This window comes from Salvelinus fontinalis, chromosome 16, assembly GCF_029448725.1.
Source record: "Salvelinus fontinalis isolate EN_2023a chromosome 16, ASM2944872v1, whole genome shotgun sequence".
Classification (NCBI taxonomy): Eukaryota; Metazoa; Chordata; class Actinopteri; order Salmoniformes; family Salmonidae; genus Salvelinus; species Salvelinus fontinalis.
In genome coordinates this window covers 11656318-11677925 of record NC_074680.1, presented here as the reverse complement: position 1 = coordinate 11677925, position 21608 = coordinate 11656318, and the positions used below count along the sequence as shown (strand labels likewise).

Here is a 21608-nt window from a genome sequence, read left to right as displayed (position 1 = left end):
CTCCTGACTTGTCTCCCAGTCCCTGCTGCTGAAAAATATTCCCACAGAATGTTGGTTTCACCATAGAGATGGTGCCAGGTTTCCTCCAGACATGGCGCTTGGCATTCAGGCCAAAGAGTTCAATCTTTGTTTCATCAGACCAGATAATGGTCTGAGTGTCTTTAGGTGCCTTTTGGCAAACTCCAAGCGGGCTGTCATGTGCCTTTTACTGAGGAGAGGCTTTCGTCTGGCCACTACCATAAAAGCCTGATTGTTTGAGTGCTGCAGAGATGGTTGTCTTTCTGGAAGATTCTCCCATCTCCACATCCAATATGTATGCAGTTTTCATCTTAATTGACCGTAGGTTTAAACCAAACACAGACAAAAACAACATGGTTTCAGGTTGTGGTTGATTGCAAACTCAATTTGCGTTAGTCAATCAATGAGACATTAGTGCTACTTTTTTTTACTCTGTCACAACATACTGTAAAGACCAATGTGCAATGAAAGTGCAGGCTATCCTTCGACAATAAAACATGTCTGACAAGATGTTTCCTAAAGCAATGACCTGTTTGCCATTGTAACGGCAGTCTAAGTCGTCCTCCTCCTCAGACGAGGAGAGGCGAGAAGGATCTGAGGACCAATGTGCAGCGTGGTAATTTGCCATGATTTAATTAACACAAAACAAGACACTATACAAAATGACAAAACAAACTAACCGTCACAGTCCTAGCTGGTGCAGACAAAACACAAAGACAGGAAACAACCACCCACAATCCCCAACACAAAACAAGCCACCTATATATGATTCTCAATCAGGGACAATGATTGACAGCTGTCTCTGATTGAGAACCATATTAGGCTGAACACAGAAACAGACGAACTAGACACACAACATAGAAATCCCACCCAGCTCACGTCCTGACCAACACTAAACAAGCAAAACACATAAGAACTCTGGTCAGGACGTTACAGTACCCCCCTCCTGAGGTGCGGACTCCGAACGCACCCCTAAAACTCAAGAGGAGGGCCTGGGTGGGCATCTGTCCGCGGTGGCGGCTCCGGCGCAGGACGAGGACACCACTCCACCACTGTCTTTGTCCCCCTCCTTAGCGTCCTTTGAGTGGCAACCCTCGCCCACGACCTCGGCCTAAGTATCCTCCCCAAGGCCCACACATGATTTAGGAGGTAGCTCAGGACAGAGAGGTAGCTCAGGACAGAGAGGTAGCTCAGGACAGAGAGGTAGCTCAGTACAGAGAGGTAGCTCAGGACAGAGAGGTAGCTCAAGACAGAGAGGCAGCTCCGGACTGAATGGCAGCTCCGGACTGAATGGCAGCACCGGAATGAATGGCAGCACCGGAATGAATGGCAGCTCCGGACTGAATGGCAGCTCCGGACTGAATGGCAGCTCCGGACTGAATGGCAGCTCCGGACTGAGTGGCAGCTCATGACTGTAGGGCAGCTCATGACTGTAGGGCCGCTCATGACTGTAGGGCCGCTCATGACTGTAGGGCCGCTCATGACTGTAGGGCAGCTCATGACTGGAAGGCAGCTCACGACTGGAAGGCAGCTCATGACTGGAGTGCAGCTCATGACTGGAAGGCAGCTCATGACTGTAGGGCAGCTCATGACTGAGTGGCAGCTCATGACTGGAAGGCAGCTCATGACTGGAAGGCAGCTCATGACTGTAGGGCAGCTCATGACTGTAGGGCGGCTCATGACTGTAGGGCGGCTCATGACTGTAGGGCGGCTCATGACTGGAAGGCGGCTCATGACTGGAAGGCGGCTCATGACTGGAGGGCGGCTCATGACTGGAGGGCGGCTCATGACTGGAGGGCGGCTCATGACTGGAGGGCGGCTCATGACTGGAGGGCGGCTCTGGCAGCTCCTGACTGGCTGGCGGCTCTGGCAGCTCCTGACTGACGGACGGCTCTAGCGGCTCCTGACTGGCGGACGGCTCTAATGGCTCGGGACAGACGGGCGGCTCAGATGGCGCTGTGCAGATGGATGGCTCAGATGGCGCTGGGCAGATGGATGGCTCAGATGGCGCTGGGCAGACGGATGGCTCAGATGGCGCTGGGCAGACGGATGGCTCAGATGGCGCTGGGCAGACGGATGGCTCAGATGGTGCTGGGCAGGCAGGCGGCTCAGACGGCGCTGGGCAGACGAGCAGTGCAGGCAGCTCAGACGGCGCTGGGCAGACGAGCAGTGCAGGCGGCGTTGGGCAGGCAGGCAGTACAGACGGTGCTGGGCAGACGAGCAGTGCAGGCGGCGTTGGGCAGGCAGGCAGCTCAGACAGCGCTGGGCAGACGAGCAGTGCAGGCGGCGTTGGGCAGGCAGGGAAGTACAGACGGTGCTGGGCAGACGAGCAGTGCAGGCGGCGTTGGGCAGACGGCCGACTCTGACCTGCTGAGGCGCACAGTAGGCCTGGTGCGTGGTGCCGGAACTGGTGGTACCGGACTGGAGACACGCACCTCAAGGCTAGTGCGGGGAACAGGAACAGGGCACACTGGACTCTCGAGGCGCACTATAGGCCTGGTGCGTGGTACCGGAACTGGAGGTACTGGGCTGAGGGCACGCACCTCAGGGCGAGTGCGGGGAGAAGGAACAGTGCGTACAGGGCTCTGGAGACGCACAGGAGGCTTGGTGCGTGGTGCCGGAACTGGAGGTACTGGGCTGGAGACACGCACCATAGGGAGAGTGCGTGGAGGAGGAACAGGCCTCTGGAGACGCACTGGAAGCCTGGTGCGTGGTGTAGGCATTGGTGGTACTGGGCTGGGGCCATGCACCATAAGGCGAGTGCGGGGTGCTGGAACTGGAGGAAATGGGCTGGGGCGGGAAGGTGGCGCCGGATATACCAGACCGTGCAGGCGTACTGGCTCCCTTGAGCACCGAGCCTGCCCAACCTTACCTGGTTGAATGCTCCCCGTAGCCCGTCCAGTGCGGGGAGGTGGAATAACCCGCACTGGGCTGTGTTGGCGAACCGGGGACACCATGCGTAAGGTTGGTGCCATGTACACCGGCCCGAGGAGACGTACTGGCGGGCAGATATGTAGAGCCGGCTTCATGGCACTTGGCTCAATGCTCAATCTAGCCCGGCCAGTGCGGGGAGGTGGAATAACCCGCACCGGGCTATGCACACGTACAGGAGACACCGTGCGCTCTTCCGCATAACACGGTGTTTGCCCGTACTCCCGCTCTCCACGGTAAGCATGGGAAGTGGGAGCAGGTTTCCTACCTGCCTTAACCACACTACCCTTTAGCCCCCCCCCCCCCCCCCCCCCCCCCCAAGACATTTTTGGGGTTTCTTCACGGGCTTCCAGCCACGCTTCCGTGCTGCCTCCTCATACCACCGCTCCTGGGCTTTAGCTGCCTCCATCTCTTCCCGAGAGCGGCGATATTCTCCAATGTGAGTCCAGTGTCCTTTACCCTCCAGAATTTCCTCCCATGTCCAGGATTCCTGTGTAGTGGGCCGCTGCTGCTCGTACTCACGCTGCTTGGTCTGAGTTTGGTGGGTGGTTCTGTAACGGCAGTCTAAGTCGTCCTCCTCCTCAGACGAGGAGAGGCGAGAAGGATCTGAGGACCAATGTGCAGCGTGGTAATTTTCCATGATTTAATTAACACAAAACAAGACACTATACAAAATGACAAAACAAACTAACCGTCACAGTCCTAGCTGGTGCAGACAAAACACAAAGACAGGAAACAACCACCCACAATCCCTAACACAAAACAAGCCACCTATATATGATTCTCAATCAGGGACAACGATTGACAGCTGTCTCTGATTGAGAACCATATTAGGCTGAACACAGAAACAGACGAACTAGACACACAACATAGAATTCCCACCCAGCTCACGTCCTGACCAACACTAAACAAGCAAAACACATAAGAACTCTGGTCAGGACGTTACAGCCATGCAAATGTTCTAGCATGATTTCCCCACACCTGGTTATATCAGTAAATTGACTGGTAAGCATGCTCTGGTCTGTGCAAAGTTTTAGACTGATCCAATGAACCATTGCATTTCTGTATCAACATTTTGTATCAAGACTGCCCAAATGTGCCTAATTTGTTTATTAATAACTTTTCATGTTCAAAATTGTGCACTCTCTTCAAACAATAGCAATGGTATTCTTTCACTGTAATAGCTACTGAAAATTGGACAGTGCATTTAGATTAACAAGAATTTAAGCTTTCTACCAATGTCAGATATGTGTATGTCCTGGGAAATGTTCTTGTTACTTACATCCTCATGCTAATCGCATTAGCCTATGTTAGCTCAACAGTCCCGTGGAAGGGAACACCGGTCCCAAAGTTAAGCAGAGGACAGAGTGACAGGCGTCCATCACCAGCCAGTGGCTTCAAGACATCCTACACACAGACACACAGACACACACACACAGGTGAGCAGCCACACAGACACACACACACACTTCCTGTGGCTGAGATGGGATGAAAAAATGGATTGAAAGATAGACATCGAGATAGAGGCAGAGCGAGAGAGAGAGAGAGAGAAAGACAGAGAGAGGAAGAAAGAGAGAGAGAAACAGAGAAAAGAAAGACTGTATACAGTATGAGAGTGAGATAAAGAGAAACATCTGGTGCATAGCCTCCTGTATGATATCTGTCTCCTAATTCTCAGTAAATCTCTGCTGTCTTTCTCCTCAGAATGAAGTTGTTGGTAGTTGTCACTGCTGCTCTGGCAGTGGCGAGCGCCGCTAGCCTTTCATTGGAGGACCTGGAGTTCCATGCCTGGAAACTGAAGTTTGGTAAGAGATGCATCTCTAGCCTATTTCATTTCACCCTCTTATCATTGACAATAATGGAGTGTGTGACTCTCTCCTCTTTTCTTCATGTTTATTATCTGTCAATCTGAACCTCTTCTTTCTCATTGTCCTGTTAAAGATGATGTAGAGCAGGGGTCGCCAACCTTTACTTTCATAAGAGCTACTTCATACAAATAAAACATTTATGGAGCTACTCTGTCACGCCCTGGCCTTAGTTATCTTTGTTTTCTTTATTATTTTAGTTAGGTCAGGGTGTGACATGGGGGATGTTTGTGTGTTTTTGTCTCGTCTAGGGTGTTTGTAGTGTCTAGGGGGTGTTTGTAGAGTTCATGGGGTTGTGTTCATTGTAGGTGTTTATGTAAGTCTATGGTTGCCTAGATTGGTTCTCAATTAGAGACAGCTGTCTACTGTTGTCTCTGATTGGGAGCCATATTTAGGCAGCCATAGTCATTAGGTAGGGTGATTGTCTATGTGTAAGTTGCCAGTGTCTGCACTTATTGTTTGTATAGCTTCACGTTTGTTGTTTTGTTTAGTTTGTATAGTGTCTTTAGTTTTGTGTTCGTCTTCAATAAAAGAAGATGTATCATTATCACGCTGCGCCTTGGTCCTCCTCTCTTTCACCATACGACGATCGTGACATACTCACAGCCTGCATATCTTGTTATTGTAGGCGTATATTTAATAGAGGCACCCAGCGCTTAATTTGTATTATTATTATTATTATTATTATTATTATTATAGAAAGAGCAGAAATAAGAGCTCTCATCAGTTTAATGAAATTAGTTTTGTTGTTTATTAAACATGCCAATATTGATGTTCCCGAAAAGATTTCAGTTGGTTTTCCATTTTGTGGCTTAAGTGGGCTACTGTCTGTCTATTCTTCAAAGTGCAGATGCATCCTCGCCTGCTCTCTATAGGCCAGCATTCAGGTAAACGTGTCCCAAATGTCGCAAAGCCTATCTAGCGTATCTAGACCTAAGCATAACAGTAACCTACAATTATATACAGGGAGAAATAAAAAAATGGGCATATTAGATCATTTAAAGTAAATGATGCAGTGCAACACTGGAGATAGAGAGAGAGTCGCAGGCTTATATCTATCAGAGCAGAGGTAGGGAGATGGCTAGAAGCACAGTTCTCTCTTTCTGTCACCACAGCAAAGGCCACTTGTTGGTTTCAAAACATAGCCTACAAAGTTGCACAAACATAAGAACAGTCACGGCCCACACAAATCAATTCTGAAAATATCGGCAAGAGAATTAACAAGGAGTCAATCAGTATACTTGTAACAACTTAAAACCTCTTCGGGCTAGGGGGCAGTATTTTCACGTCCAGATGAAAAGCGTGCCCAAAGTAAACTGCCTGCTACTCAGGCCCAGAAGCTAGGATATGCCTATAATTGGTAGATGTAGATGGAAAACACTCTACAGTTTCTAAAACTGTTTGAATAATGTCTGTGAGTATAACAGAACTGATATGGCAGGTGAAAACTTGATAAAAATCCATCCAGGAAAAAAAATTGAGGTCACTCTCTTTTCAATGGGGTTTCTATGTGGATCTGGATTTCTGTGGCACTTGCTTTCAGTTCCTATTGCTTCCACTGGATGTCAACAGTCTTTAGGAATTTGTTGAGGTTTTTCCTTTGAGAAATGAGTAAATAGGGCTGTTCAGAATGAGGGTCGAGTCTAGTGTACTGTTTGTTAGGGGGAGCGCGACCTGAAAGCTCGCTCCACTTTGTTTTTATCCGCTATTGAACACAGTTTATCCCGTTTTAAATTTTATCGATTATTTACGTTAAAAAATACCTAAAGTTGTATTAGGAAAACTGTTTGAAATGTTTGGAACAGGTTTACAAATCAAATGCTTGTGCTTCTAGTTCCGACAATAGAGTAATAACCAACGAATAATCTAACCTAACAATTTCACAACAACTACCTTATACACACAAGTGTAAAGGAATGAAGAATATGTACATAAAAATATATGAATGAATGATGGTACAGAACGGCATAGGCAAGATGCAGCAGATGGTATCGAGTACAGTATATACATATGAGATGGGTAATGTAGGGTATGTAAACATTATATGAAGTGGCATTGTTTAAAGTGGCTAGTGATACATTTTTCATACATTTTTACATTATTAAAGTGGCTGGAGTTGAGTCAGTATGTTGGCAGCTGCCACTCAATGTTAGTGGTGGCTGTTCAACAGTCTGATGGCCTTGAGATAGAAGCTGTTTTTCAGACTCTCGGTCCCTGCTTTGATGCACCTGTACCTGGTTGTTGTCCTTGATCTTTATGGCCTTCCTGTGACATCGGGTGGTGTAGGTGTCCTGGAGGGCGGGTAGTTTGCCCCTGGTGATGCGTTGTGCAGACCTCACTACCCTCTGGAGAGCCTTACGGTTGTGGGCGGAGCAGTTGCCGTACCAGGCGGTGATACAGCCCGACAGGATGCTCTCGATTGTGCATCTGTAAAAGTTTGTGAGTGCTTTTGGTGACAAGCCGAATTTCTTCAGCCTCCTGAGGTTGAAGAGGCGCTGCTGCGCCTTCACCATGCTGTCTGTGTGTGTGGACCATTTCAGTTTGTCTGTGATGTGTACGCCGAGGAACTGAGCAGCTGAGCTGTAGTCGATGAACAGCATTCTCACTACCCTCTCCACTACTGTCCCATCGATGTGGATAGGGGGGTGCTCCCTCTGCTGTTTACTGAAGTCCACGATCATCTCCTTTGTTTTGTTAACGTTGAGTGTGAGGTTATTTTCCTGACACCACACTCCGAGGGCCCTCACCTCCTCCCTGTAGACCGTCTCGTCGTTGTTGGTAATCAAGCCTACCACTGTAGTGTCGTCTGCAAACTTGATGATTGAGTTGGAGGCGTGCATGGCCACGCAGTCGTGGGTGAACAGGGAGTACAGGAGAGGGCTCAGAACGCACCCTTGTGGGGCCCCAGTGTTGAGGATCAGCGGGGTGGAAATGTTGTTACCTACCCTCACCACCCGGGGGCAACCCGTCAGGAAGTCCAGTACCCAATTGCACAGGGCGGGGTCAAGACCCAGGGTCTCGAGCTTGATGACGAGTTTGGAGGGTACTATGGTGTTAAATGCTGAGCTGTAGTCGATGAACAGCATTCTCACATAGGTATTCCTCTAGTCCAGATGGATTAGGGCAGTGTGCAGAGTGGTTGCGATTGCGTCGTCTGTGGACCTATTGGGGCAGTAAGCAAATTTAAGTGGGTCTAGGGTGTCAGATAGGGTGGAGGTGATATGGTTCTTGACTAGTCTCTCAAAGCACTTCATGATGACGGAAGTGAGTGCTACAGGGGGTGGTAGTCGTTTAGCTCAGTTACCTTAGCTTTCTTGGGAACAGGAACAATGGTGGCCCTCCTTGAAGCATGTGGGAACAGCAGACTGGAATAAGGCTTGATTGAATATGTCTGTAAACACACCAGCCAGCTGGTCTGCGCATGCTCTGAGGACGCGGCTGGGGATGCAGTCTGGGCCTGCAGCCTTGCGAGGGTTAACACGCTTAAATGTTTTACTCACGTCGATCTGGGAGCAAGACATCCTGGTCCGCGACGGGGCTGGTTTTCTTTTTGTAATCCGTGATTGACTGTAGACCCTGCCACATACCTCTTGTGTCTGAGCCATTGAATTGCGACTCTACTTTGTCTCTATACTGACGCTTAGCTTGTTTGATTGCCTTGCGGAGGGAATAGCTACACTGTTTGTATTCGGTCATGTTTCCGGTCACCTTGCCTTGATTAAAAGCAGTGGTTTGCGCTTTCAGTTTCGCACGAATGCTGCCATCAATCCACGGTTTCTGGTTTGGGAATGTTTTAATTGTTGCTATGGGTACGACATCCCCGATGCACTTGCTAATAAACTTGCTCACTGAATCAGTGTATTCGTCAATGTTGTTGTTTGACACAATGCGGAACATATCCCAGTCCACGTGATCGAAGCAATCTTGAAGCATGGAATCAGATTGGTCGGACCAGCGTTGAACAGATCTGAGCGTGGGAGCTTCCTGTTTTAGTTTCTGTCTATAGGCTGGGAGCAACAAAATGGAGTCGTGATCAGCTTTTTGGAAAGGAGGGCGGGGGAGGGCCTTATATGCGTCGCGGAAGTTAGAATAACAATGATCCAGGGTTTTACCTGCCCTGGTTGCACAATCGATATGCTGATAGAATTTAGGGAGTCTTGTTTTCAGATTAGCCTTGTTAAAATCCCCAGCTACAATGAATGCAGCCTCAGGATATGTGGGTTCCAGTTTACATAGAGTCAAATGAAGTTCGTTCAGGGCCATCGATGTGTCTGCTTGGGGGGGAATATATGCGGCTGTGATTATAATCGAAGAGAATTCTCTTGGTAGAGAATGCGGTCGACATTTGATTGTGAGGAATTCTAAGTCAGGTGAACAGAAGGACTTGAGTTCCTGTATGTTGTTATGATCACACCACGTCTCGTTGATCATAAGGTATACCCCCCCGCCCTTCTTCTTACCAGAAAGATGCTTGTTTCTGTTGGCGCTATGCGTGAAGAAACCAGCTGGCTGTACCGACTCCGATAGCGTGTCTCGAGTGAGCCATGTTTCCGTGAAGCAAAGAATGTTACAGTCTCTTATGTCTCTCTGGAATTCTACCCTTGCTCGGATTTCATCTACCTTGATGTCAAGAGACTGGACTGGCGAGTAGTATGCTCGGGAGTGGTGCGCGATGTGCCCGTCTCCGGAGCCTGGCCAGAAGACCACTTCGTCTGCCCCTTTTACGGCATCGTTGTTTTGGATCGCCGGCTGGGATCCGATCCAGGTAACTTATTAGATATTTTGTAGTCATGTTGCGCGAGTTGGAACCGGTGTTTTTCTGGATCAAACGCGCCAAATATATGGATATTTTGGAGATATAACGACGGAATTTATCGAACAAAAGGACCATTTGTGATGTTTATGGGACGTATTGGAGTGCCAACAAAAGAAGATCTTCAAAGGTAAGGCATGAATTATATCGTTATTTCTGCATTTCGTGTCGCGCCTGGCGGGTTGAAATATGAATGTCATGTGTTTGTTTGGTGGGGTGCTATCCTCAGATAATCGCATGGTTTGCTTTCGCCGTAAAGCCTTTTTGAAATCTGACACGTTGGCTGGATTAACAACAAGTGTAGCTTTAATTTGGTGTATTGCATGTGTGATTTCATGAAAGTTTAATATTTATAGTAATTTAATTTGAATATGTCGCTCTGCCATTTCACCGGATGTTGTCGAGGGGTTCCGCTAGCGCAACGTCTAGCCGTAACAGGTTTTTAACAACGTAAAGCAAAAGAAAATCTACAAAAACAGGTTTTTGCTTTGTAAATGTAATATATTACAGTTTTTTAAATATATTTTTTAAACATTTCTAAAAACCTGTTTTTGCTTTGTCATTGTGGGCTATTGTGTGTAGATGGATGAGGGGAAAAAACGATTTTATACATTTTAGAATAAGGCTGGAAAAAGTCAAAGCGTCTGAATACTTTCCGAATGCACTGGACCACACTGTATATACACTGCTCAAAAAAATAAAGGGAACACTTAAACAACACAATGTAACTCCAAGTCAATCACACTTCTGTGAAATCAAACTGTCCACTTAGGAAGCAACACTGATTGACAATAAATTTCACATGCTGTTGTGCAAATGGAATAGACAAAAGGTGGAAATTATAGGCAATTAGTAAGACACCCCCAAAAAGGGAATGGTTCTGCAGGTGGTGACCACAGACCACTTCTCAGTTCCTATGCTTCCTGGCTGATGTTTTGGTCACTTTTGAATGCTGGCGGTGCTTTCACTCTAGTGGTAGCATGAGACGGAGTCTACAACCCACACAAGTGGCTCAGGTAGTGCAGTTCATCCAGGATGGCACATCAATGCGAGCTGTGGCAAAAAGGTTTGTTGTTTCTGTCAGTGTAGTGTCCAGAGCATGGAGGCGCTACCAGGAGACAGGCCAATACATCAGGAGACGTGGAGGAGGCCGTAGGAGGGCAACAACCCAGCAGCAGGACCGCTACCTCCGCCTTTGTGCAAGGAGGTGCACTGCCAGAGCCCTGCAAAATGACCTCCAGCAGGCCACAAATGTGCATGTGTCAGCATATGGTCTCACAAGGGGTCTGAGGATCTCATCTCGGTACCTAATGGCAGTCAGGCTACCTCTGGCGAGCAATGGAGGGCTGTGCGGCCCCACAAAGAAATGCCACCCCACACCATGACTGACCCACCGCCAAACCGGTCATGCTGGAGGATGTTGCAGGCAGCAGAACGTTCTCCACGTCGTCTCCAGACTCTGTCACGTCTGTCACATGTGCTCATGTGTTCAGTGTGAACCTGCTTTCATCTGTGAAGAGCACAGGGTGCCAGTGGCGAATTTGCCAATCTTGGTGTTCTCTGGCAAATGCCAAACGTCCTGCACGGTGTTGGGCTGTAAGCACAACCCCCACCTGTGGACGTCAGGCCCTCATACCACCCTCATGGAGTCTGTTTCTGACCGTTTGAGCAGACACATGCACATTTGTGACCTGCTGGAGGTCATTTTGCAGGGCTCTGGCAGTGCACCTCCTTGGACAAAGGCGGAGGTAGCGGTCCTGCTGCTGTGTTGTTGCCCTCCTACGGCCTCCTCCACGTCTCCTGATGTACTGGCCTGTCTCCTGGTAGCGCCTCCATGCTCTGGACACTACACTGACAGAAACAACAAACCTTTTTGCCACAGCTCGCATTGATGTGCCATCCTGGATGAACTGCACTACCTGAGCCACTTGTGTGGGTTGTAGACTCCGTCTCATGCTACCACTAGAGTGAAAGCACCGCCAGCATTCAAAAGTGACCAAAACATCAGCCAGGAAGCATAGGAACTGAGAAGTGGTGTGTGGTCACCACCTGCAGAACCATTCCCTTTTTGGGGGTGTCTTACTAATTGCCTATAATTTCCACCTTTTGTCTATTCCATTTGCACAACAGCATGTGAAATTTATTGTCAATCAGTGTTGCTTCCTAAGTGGACAGTTTGATTTCACAGAAGTGTGATTGACTTGGAGTTACATTGTGTTGTTTAAGTGTTCCCTTTATTTTTTTGAGCAGTGTATAAATACTACATTAAATACAGACTACATTAAAAATAAATGAGAATTTACAAAATTATCCAACGGATAATAGTCATTTTCTGGGGGGGAAAGTATAGGTCCGAAAACACAAGTTTGCTCCTCCTTTTTTGATTTAGGCCATGGCTCAGGCAGCCAAGTGGACACAAGGCTCTTTGGCTCATCTCAGTCACAAATAGGAATAACTTTGCATCTGTTTCTGATTAATAAGCAATGCCATGCTGGTGAGTGGTAACATTCAAATAAACCCATTCCTGAAACGAAACGTAGGCTGTCATATCACAGGAAAATATACCACATTCACACGGATTTGCACGAAGTGGGCAGTTTGGATTTGTCACTTCAAGTCCCAAAACATCATACTTTGACTAAAACAAGAACTTATTGACGTTGTGTAATATCATGGGTAAGCTCTGGCCATCGTCTCTCAGCTCGAAAAAGTAGATATCTACTGGTGTGGGCGTTTAAGTGTACTTTTTCTCCCCCCCACCTCCTTCCTTCCATCCCTCCCTCCATCAGACTGGCTCTTTGGAAGGCCAGCACTACAGGAAGACCAATAAGCGGGTGTCCCTCAGTGAGCAGCAGCTGGTTGACTGCTCCGGCGAGTTCGGCAACATGTGCTGCATGGGCGGTCTCATGGACCAGGCCTTCGAGTACATCAAGTCCTTGGCCCCTGGAGGCCTGGACACTGAAGACTCCTATGCCTACCATGCTGAGTTGAGCATTGAACAGTGGGCAGGGTTGTATTCATTAAGACCAGACGTTTAAAAACATTTCAGTTCATTTTCTTCCATTTGGTACCTAATGAATACACCCCAGATCTTGATAGAAGTTGTCTTTAGGTACAGATTTGCATCAGATGGCTCTCCCTAAAGCCCAATGGTTAAGCATTAGAAATGAGAAATGCCAAACTGACCTTAGATCAGTGTATAGATAGGATCCAATTCATCCTTCTTTCACGCCAGCCCACATCAACCCCACACAGAGCAGTAGTAGTCTACAGGATTAGGCTCAATTCATAATTTAAATGAGAATGCCTCATAAATTCCGATTCAATTCTTGAATTTGAATTTAATTTGAATTGAAGTAGTAAACAGGATACAACATTGCAATTCGAATTTGAATGAAAGGAAATAGAATTGAAAAGTGAAATTCAATTCTAATTATTCTATTCTGTAATAGGTGTAGTCTATACAATCCTACATCTTGTACATAAATACATCAAACATGTTGTTACATACATGCATATAAAATATTGTTGAAACAATTGATTATCAGGACAAACTTTTAAAATGTGAATAATCAAGGAAAACAACACTTGTATGTGAATATTCTAAGTTGTTATATTTCATTAATCACTTAATGTTCTTAAAATATGGGGTAAAAACTACATTTCCCAGAATGCATTAGTTGAACCCTCAAGTTGACCCTGAGGCCTTCAAAAAGAAGTCAAACAAATGAAAATGGTTGGTGTAAATATATTTGGCTATAATAAGCACTAAGGTTAAAAGAGTATGAACATTGTTTATGAACATAATTTATTTTAATTGCACAGAATTCAATTCTACTTCCTGTCACTCAAATTCTAATTCTAGGTATTGTGGGGTGTGGCCATTTCGATTCTAATTTCAATTCATTAATTGAATTGGAGTCAGTTCCAACATTCTGAATTGACCACCTCCTAACTCAAGGAAGAAGCACAACAGTGACATCTAGTGCAAATGCTTAGTGGTGCAGTATAATCAGACAAGGAGCAGACAGTTGAGAGCATTATTTTACAATGACACATTTAGGTGTGAATATAATATATGTGCTTACTTATACTAGTTCATGCTATTTTTGGCCAATTTTAAGAATACTTATTATTTTAGCATACAGTCAAAATAATGCTTTTCTACTGAACTTTTGGCGTAAACAATTAGCAACTACATTTCTACAGTGTATATTTAACAATCTCTTTCTATGACAGGACAAGAAGTGCCACTACAAGCCAGACAGTCTGGGTGCCACCTGCACCGGGTACGTTGACATGACCAGCGGTGACGAGAGCGCCCTGCAGCAGGCCGTGGCCACCGTCGGACCTGTGTCTGTAGCCATTGATGCTGCACACTCCTCCTTCCAGCTCTACAAATCAGGTGAGGTCTTTTTTAGACATGCCTCTTTCCAGATGAATACGGTTAGGCCTTTTAAGACCCGGCTCTCTCTAGATCAATCAGGACCTACACTTGTCATCTTGGTCAAACTTTAAACAAACTATAACTTATAAAGCGTAATAAATCCTTCATAAACCCTTTATAAACCCTTTATAACCTTAACCCTTTAGCTAATAACAGGTCGTGACATCTGGTTCTTTAACAAATGTGGCATAGGTTTTATACTACCCTTTAATTAGTATGACATTTTCTCATGAATTATTTTTTAAGGATTTATGTAGGTAGGCCTTTGTAAAGGGCTTATGAACGCTTCATTGAGACTCCATAAGTTATGGTTCATAATGTACAGTAACACTCCTTGTGTGTTTTGTAGATTGAAAGCAATGTATTGACTTGGGCGTCAACAGTCCTGATACATATCCTTTGCAAAATATTCAATATGTGACACATATAAACTGATACCAGGCTGATTGTGTGTACAGTATATTGAGAATAACCGAACGGTTGTTCATTCCCAGGTGTCTACGATGAGCCAGACTGCAGCAGCGATCAGCTGGATCATGGTGTGCTGGCTGTGGGCTATGGCACTAGTGATGATGGCCAGGACTACTGGCTGGTGAAGAACAGGTAAACGACATACTGTGCGCTGTATGAAATCAAGCTAGGCCTATCTGATTGGTCAAGAGCAACCATAAGCCAATGGTGTTGCAGTTGCATCTCCTAATCTCAGTACTGTCAGAGATGGGCTCTCTTATTAGTTAGAATGGGATCGAATGTGCCAAGAACAAACTATGATGCTTAAAACAGGTGGTTTAAGCGGTCCAACACACTAATATCAATGTTGCTATGCCATTGCTAAATGCTAAGTGTTTGCTTGATGTGTGTGTTCTAGCTGGGGCCTTGACTGGGGAGATAAGGGCTACATAACGATGTCCAGGAATAGGCACAACCAGTGTGGCATCGCCACGGCTTCCAGCTACCCCCAGGTCTAAGGGTGAGTCTTGCGGGCATCGGTGTCTATTACAACGACTGTATATCTATACTCGCTTACTATCTCATTAGTTACCATAGCATTAGATCACAACTATATCTATAGTTTAATAACCAAGGGCTCTATTCATTCCGTTTCGTGGAAGTTCAGCTTGACTGAAATTTGAAGGCAATTTTCCTGTGTCAGCAGAGACTTCATTCACTGCTTTACTTACCTTTACATTTCTATCGCGCAATCGGTAACGCTTCGGCGATACAGATTAAATAGACCCTACTAGCAGTGTCTATCCCAATTATTCAAATGAATAACATGACACAGCTTTACTGTGTATTCTCCCTCCCAGACAGAAGGGCCTTTGTGTACTGAGTAAACATTCATACTGGATTGAAGCAGACCCAGAAGTTAACAAAACGTATATACTTTGCAAGGCCAAAAGTGAATTCCGTTTGAAAATTCATTACACATTTTCCCACACAAACATATCAAATCAACGTAATCGTTGTAATGCACAGTGATTCATGCACACTACAGATGTAGTATCATAATTTAAGACAGTTTTCCACAGCATGAAAATAATCCTGCAGCAACAGGATATGTTAATTGTTATTTGGATGGTCATTTTCGTAGGGGTTGATACAAAACAAAAATCTAGTCTGAAATTTTAAAGTGGAAATTACAAACTTCAGAAGCTTTTAAAAACCTCAAATACACTACAAGTTCCCCTGCAACAGGGTGATCAAATGAAAGGGGAATTTCACCATAGGGAATGTGGGCATGTTTTCATCATTGCCCAGAAGCAAGGTGGGTCTGAGCTTCACGTGCTGAATATACACCCTATGACAGCTTCTGGTATATTAATGGGGGGGGGGGTCTGAAAATAAATGTGGTCCTGCTTGGCTCTATGTGATACTGATCACACTCCAGATGTAGGATCTTAATTTGAGCCAGTTTGCTACAGCAGGAAAATTATCTTGCAGCAACAGTAATTATTATATGGATTATAATTAATGGTATTTTTTTGTAGAGATTGATACATTTTACATTAGGGCAAATCAAGTTTGACATTTTTAAGTGGAAATTACAAACTTTAGAAACTTTTTAAACCTTGAATACACTACAAGTTTGCATTTCCTGCTATGCAGGAAAATTCTTATCAACAAAACAGTGTTCAAATTAAGATCCTACATTTGTTTACATTTTTGTGCATGTAGATATCGTTGATCTTGTTCGATAGAGCCATTGGACGTCTTTCTGTGATGCTCCTATTGGCGGATGAATTGCTAAATTAACAAGCTGACACATTTTTTTTCTGGTCTCTGAAAGACTACAACTCGTGTGGGGTGGTGCCTTGTGCTCTGGGGACCATCTCTCACCCAAGGCAGGCTTTTTTGAAAGGGAGGCAGACACTAACAACACAATCCTTTGGGCAAAACTGAAAGAACTGACCAGACTGCAATGACTTCAAATGATTCCTCTCATCAACACAAATTTGACAATGGAGCATTTTTTTAAATGTTAATTTAGCTCCATGGTGACATTCAACCATAGATATTTAAACCGGACAAGGTTTCAAAACAAATAGTTGGATTTAGCTAGAAGCTGAGCTACAGCTGATGCCGGCAGCAAAAGGGCAGATGCCAAATACGGTGGCTAGCTAAGTAAGTTGTTCTTACTGCAAGCCACCTAGCTAGCTAACTTTAGATTATCTACTAAAACCCATATTGTGTATTGCTGACTAACGTTAACATACTACTATGTTACAGTAGGGGGAAATTATTATTATTAGTAAAATCTCTTCTCTTTTTAGTCGTAGATACAGTGCATGTGGAAAGTATTTAGACCCTTTGACTTTTTGCACATTTTGTTATGTTACAGCCTTATTCTAAAATTGATTAAATAAAAACATTTCTTCATCAATCTACACACAATACCCCAGAATGACAAAGTGAAAGCAGGTTTAAGAAACTTTAGCAAATGTATAAAAAATACATTTTTTTTTATTTTTTTATTTCACCTTTATTTAACCAGGTAGGCTAGTTGAGAACAAGTTCTCATTTGCAACTGCGACCTGGCCAAGATAAAGCATAGCAGTGTGAACAGACAACAACACAGAGTTACACATGGAGTAAACAATAAACAAGTCAATAACATGGTAGAAAAAAAAGAGAATCTATATACAATGTGTGCAAAAGGCATGAGGTAGGCAATAAATCGAGTAATTACAATTTAGCAGATTAACACTGGAGTGATAAATCATCAGATGATCATGTGCAAGAAGAGATACTGGTGTGCAAAAGAGCAGAAAAGTAAATAAATAAAAGCAGTATGGGGGGTGAGGTAGGTAAATTGGGTGGGTAGTTTACAGATGGACTATGTACAGCTGCAGCGATCGGTTAGCTGCTCGGATAGCAGATTTTTAAAGTTGTTGAGGGAGATAAAAGTCTCCAACTTCAGAGATTTTTGCAATTCGTTCCAGTCGCAGGCAGCAGAGAACTGGAAGGAAAGGCGTCCAAATGAGGTTTTGGCTTTAGGGATGATCAGTGAGATACACCTGCTGGAGCGCGTGCTACGGGTGGGTGTAGCCATCGTGACCAGTGAACTGAGATAAGGCGGCACTTTACCTAGCATAGCCTTGTAGATGACCTGGAGCCAGTGGGTCTGACGACAAACATGTAGCGAGGGCCAGCCGACTAGGGCATACAGGTCGCAGTGGTGGGTCGTATAAGGTGCTTTAGTAACAAAACGGATGGCACTGTGATAAACTGCATCCAGTTTGCTGAGTAGAGTATTGGAAGCTATTTTGTAGATGACATCGCCGAAGTCGAGGATCGGTAGGATAGTCAGTTTTACTAGGGTAAGTTTGGCGGCGTGAGTGAAGGAGGCTTTGTTGCGGAATAGAAAGCCGACTCTAGATTTGATTTTGGATTGGAGATGTTTGATATGAGTCTGGAAGGAGAGTTTGCAGTCTAGCCAGACACCTAGGTACTTATAGATGTCCACATATTCTAGGTCGGAACCGTCCAGGGTGGTGATGCTAGTCGGGCGTGCGGGTGCAGGCAGCGAACGGTTGAAAAGCATGCATTTGGTTTTACTAGCGTTTAAGAGCAGTTGGAGGCCACGGAAGGAGTGTTGTATGGCATTGAAGCTCGTTTGGAGGTTAGATAGCACAGTGTCCAAGGAAGGGCCGGAAGTATACAGAATGGTGTCGTCTGCGTAGAGGTGGATCAGGGAATCGCCCGCAGCAAGAGCAACATCATTGATGTATACAGAGAAAAGAGTCGGCCCGAGAATTGAACCCTGTGGTACCCCCATAGAGACTGCCAGAGGACCGGACAACATGCCCTCCGATTTGACACACTGAACTCTGTCTGCAAAGTAGTTGGTGAACCAGGCAAGGCAGTCATTAGAAAAACCGAGGCTACTGAGTCTGCCGATAAGAATATGGTGATTGACAGAGTCGAAAGCCTTGGCCAGGTCGATGAAGACGGCTGCACAGTAATGTCTTTTATCGATGGCGGTTATGACATCGTATAGTACCTTGAGCGTGGCTGAGGTGCACCCGTGACCGGCTCGGAAACCGGATTGCACAGCGGAGAAGGTACGGTGGGATTCGAGATGGTCAGTGATCTGTTTGTTGACTTGGCTTTCGAAGACCTTAGATAGGCAGGGCAGGATGGATATAGGTCTGTAACAGTTTTGGTCCAGGGTGTCTCCCCCTTTGAAGAGGGGGATGACCGCGGCAGCTTTCCAATCCTTGGGGATCTCAGATGATACGAAGGAGAGGTTGAGGTACCTTATTAAATACCTTATTTACATAAGTATTCAGACCCTTTGGTATGAGACTCGAAATTGAGCTCAGGTGCATCCTGTTTCCATTGATCATCCTTGGGATGTTTCTACAACTTGATTGGAGTCCACCTGTGGTAAATTCAATTGATTGATCTAGAAGAAAAGCGCTCCAGGACAAGTTGTCTACAGAAATAAAGGAACTTAAAATCAAGAAATTCAACCAAGACAAAAAAGACAAGGCCGAGGATAAAGTCTACTTCTGGAGAAACCCTGACAAGGGAGGTCCTGCTCCTCCTCTCCATGGCAGGCGCAGGAGGGATGCCGCTTACTTCGATCCACCCCTGTCTGATCAACACTCTACAACCAGCGCCTCATCGGCTTCCAGTGGTCGTTTTTTATTCAACGAGAGACTGGACGGACGGAAGGGCGGAGGTGGCCGCAGGCACGCACATCGACGAGATGCCGCACCCGACGGGGTAAGAAGAAACGACTATCAGAGGCAGAGGAGACCGTTCACACGGTCCCAGAACCCACGGGACTGAGTGTTTTTAATTTATCAAGCAAGATATTGAGCCCTGCCCATGTCTCTTTGCTTAATAAAGGGTTATCTTTTGTGCCTACGCCCCAGTGCAACGACTTTGATGTTAAGGTAGACATGTTAAGTTTTTTAGAAAGATCCGTTTAAGGGAATACTTTAGCTCCCCTGATCCTGATATTTCTATTGAACCTGTATATTGCTCACCTGCACATACTCTGACTCCTTTTAGAAGCAAGAGTTATTTTATACCTCCTACCAATCGCAATCACTCTATCGAGACATATTGTAGACTTGTTGAAAAAGATGTTGCGCAACTCCTTAAGAACAAACAGGAGTCAAAATCTTTCCACAATTTACATAAGGATGAAAAACACGCATTGCTTGATTTACAATCCGATACCTCAGTCCTTATTCGTCCTGCTGACAAGGGTGGGTCGGTTGTACTTATGGATAGGGCAGCTTATGTAAATGAGTGTCACAGACAGCTGCTTGATACCACCTTTTACAAGAAACTCAGAAGTGACCCCACTTCTCAATTTCAGAATACTATCTTAACTGTCCTAGATGGGTATTTAGGTTGTGGTCACAAAGAACATGACTTTTTGGCTATTCAACACCCAAAAATTGCCAGGGCGCCCTATTGTAGCGGGCATTGATGCAGTAACGGCCCCTCTTTCTACTTTTGTTGACTTTTTTATTAGACCACTCGCAGAACAGCTCCCCTCCTTTGTAAAGGACACCAGCAGTATGATCTCTATCATAGAATCTCTTGATCCTCTCCCTGAGAACACATTGTTAGTTACTTTTGATGTTGAGTCGTTATACACTAATATTCCTCACGAGGGCGGTATTGAAGCTATGGAACATTTTCTTCTGCAACGTGACCCCAATAAACTACCTTCCAGTGAATGCATTATAACATTGGCTGAAATAGTACTTACACACAACTATTTCATGTTTCTAAATGATTTCTTTATTCAGACGAAGGGTACTGCTATGGGATCCCCCATGGCTCCTAACTATGCTAATTTGTATGTTGGTTACATGGAGAAACAGTCTATTTTCAATCCTCTCAAAAATGTTTTCTTGCCTAACATCATTATTTGGAAACGGTATATTGATGATATTTTTGTTCTATGGAGGGGTGATGTAAAACAGCTCCAGGCGTTCCATGATTTTCTTAACTCCTGTTCTGAACATTTGAGATTTACTATGCAATCTGATACACGTCAAATCAGTTTTCTTGATCTTCTGATCTTGTGTGAAAATAATGTTCTATACACTGATCTTTACAGGAAACCTACTGATCGTAACAGTTTGTTGAGGGCTGACAGTTGTCACCCACTTCCCTTGAAAAATAGTTTGCCCTACAGCCAATTCTGTCGAATCAAAAGAATTTGCAAAAAACAATCAGATTTCGACAGAAATATGGCTGAGACGCAAAGAAAGTTCAAGGAGAGGGGGTACAAAAATGATCAGATTAATACTGCCATTGAGAAAATTCAAAACAAAACGAGACATGACCTTTTTCAAGGGCAGTCTCACAAAAAGACGCATTCTTGCATTTTAACTACCCGCTATTCAAAGCGCTCTGAACAAATTAAGGGAATCATTCACAAACATTGGCATATTCTTAAATCCGATGATAGTCTCGGTAATGTGTTTTCTGACCTTCCCTTGGTCGTATTTTCGCGGGGCAGAAATCTCCGAGACCAATTGGTACACTCTGATTTAACCCCCCAAGATATTCCTGAACAACGTCTATTTGCGCCCCTATTGGATGGTAATTATAAGTGTAATGGCTGTGCCCAATGCAATGGCACTTATAAATGCAGATCCTTCAAACATCCACAAACAGGGACATCGATCCCAATCAAAGGTGTTATTACGTGCTCCACTAAGGCAGTTATTTATCTCATAACTTGTCCTTGTGGTAAAAATTATGTGGGTAAAACAAAGCGTGAATTAAAAGTACGTATCTCAGAGCATCGTAGCACCATTAGGTGCAAAAACTTGACCTACCCAGTTGCGGCCCACTTTTTGGAGGCAGGCCACTCGATTTCATCTTTGCGTTATATTGGCATCGAACATGTCACCCTCCCTAGGAGAGGGGGTGACCTTGATAATTTATTGTTAAGACGAGAGGCTGCTTGGATATTTAATTTAAAGACCCTTGCTCCCTTCGGTCTTAATGTGGACTTTGATCTGAAGCCATTCTTGTGATTGTTGTGTTTGTTGTG

At 45.1% G+C, this 21608-nt stretch overlaps 1 protein-coding gene across 1 annotated transcript; it reads left to right on the top strand.

The window, feature by feature from the left end:
• Positions 1-4654: 4654 nt before the first annotated feature.
• Positions 4655-15042, top strand: ctsl.1 (cathepsin L.1). Its single transcript, XM_055864105.1, has 6 exons — positions 4655-4754; positions 4891-4895; positions 12417-12609; positions 13862-14032; positions 14569-14677; positions 14943-15042. The coding sequence occupies exons 1-6, from the start codon at positions 4655-4657 to the stop codon at positions 15040-15042; spliced, it is 678 nt and encodes a 225-aa protein (XP_055720080.1).
• Positions 15043-21608: the final 6566 nt, after the last annotated feature.

Bases quoted from the DNA above. Each gene is read 5' to 3' on its own strand.
- ctsl.1 (XM_055864105.1), top strand. From the start codon at position 4,655: ATGAAGTTGTTGGTAGTTGTCACTGCTGCTCTGGCAGTGGCGAGCGCC. The intron at 12,610-13,861 runs CTGAGTTGAGCA...ATCTCTTTCTAT, and splicing joins AGACTCCTATGCCTACCATG to GACAGGACAAGAAGTGCCAC. The intron at 14,033-14,568 runs GTGAGGTCTTTT...GTTCATTCCCAG, and splicing joins CTTCCAGCTCTACAAATCAG to GTGTCTACGATGAGCCAGAC.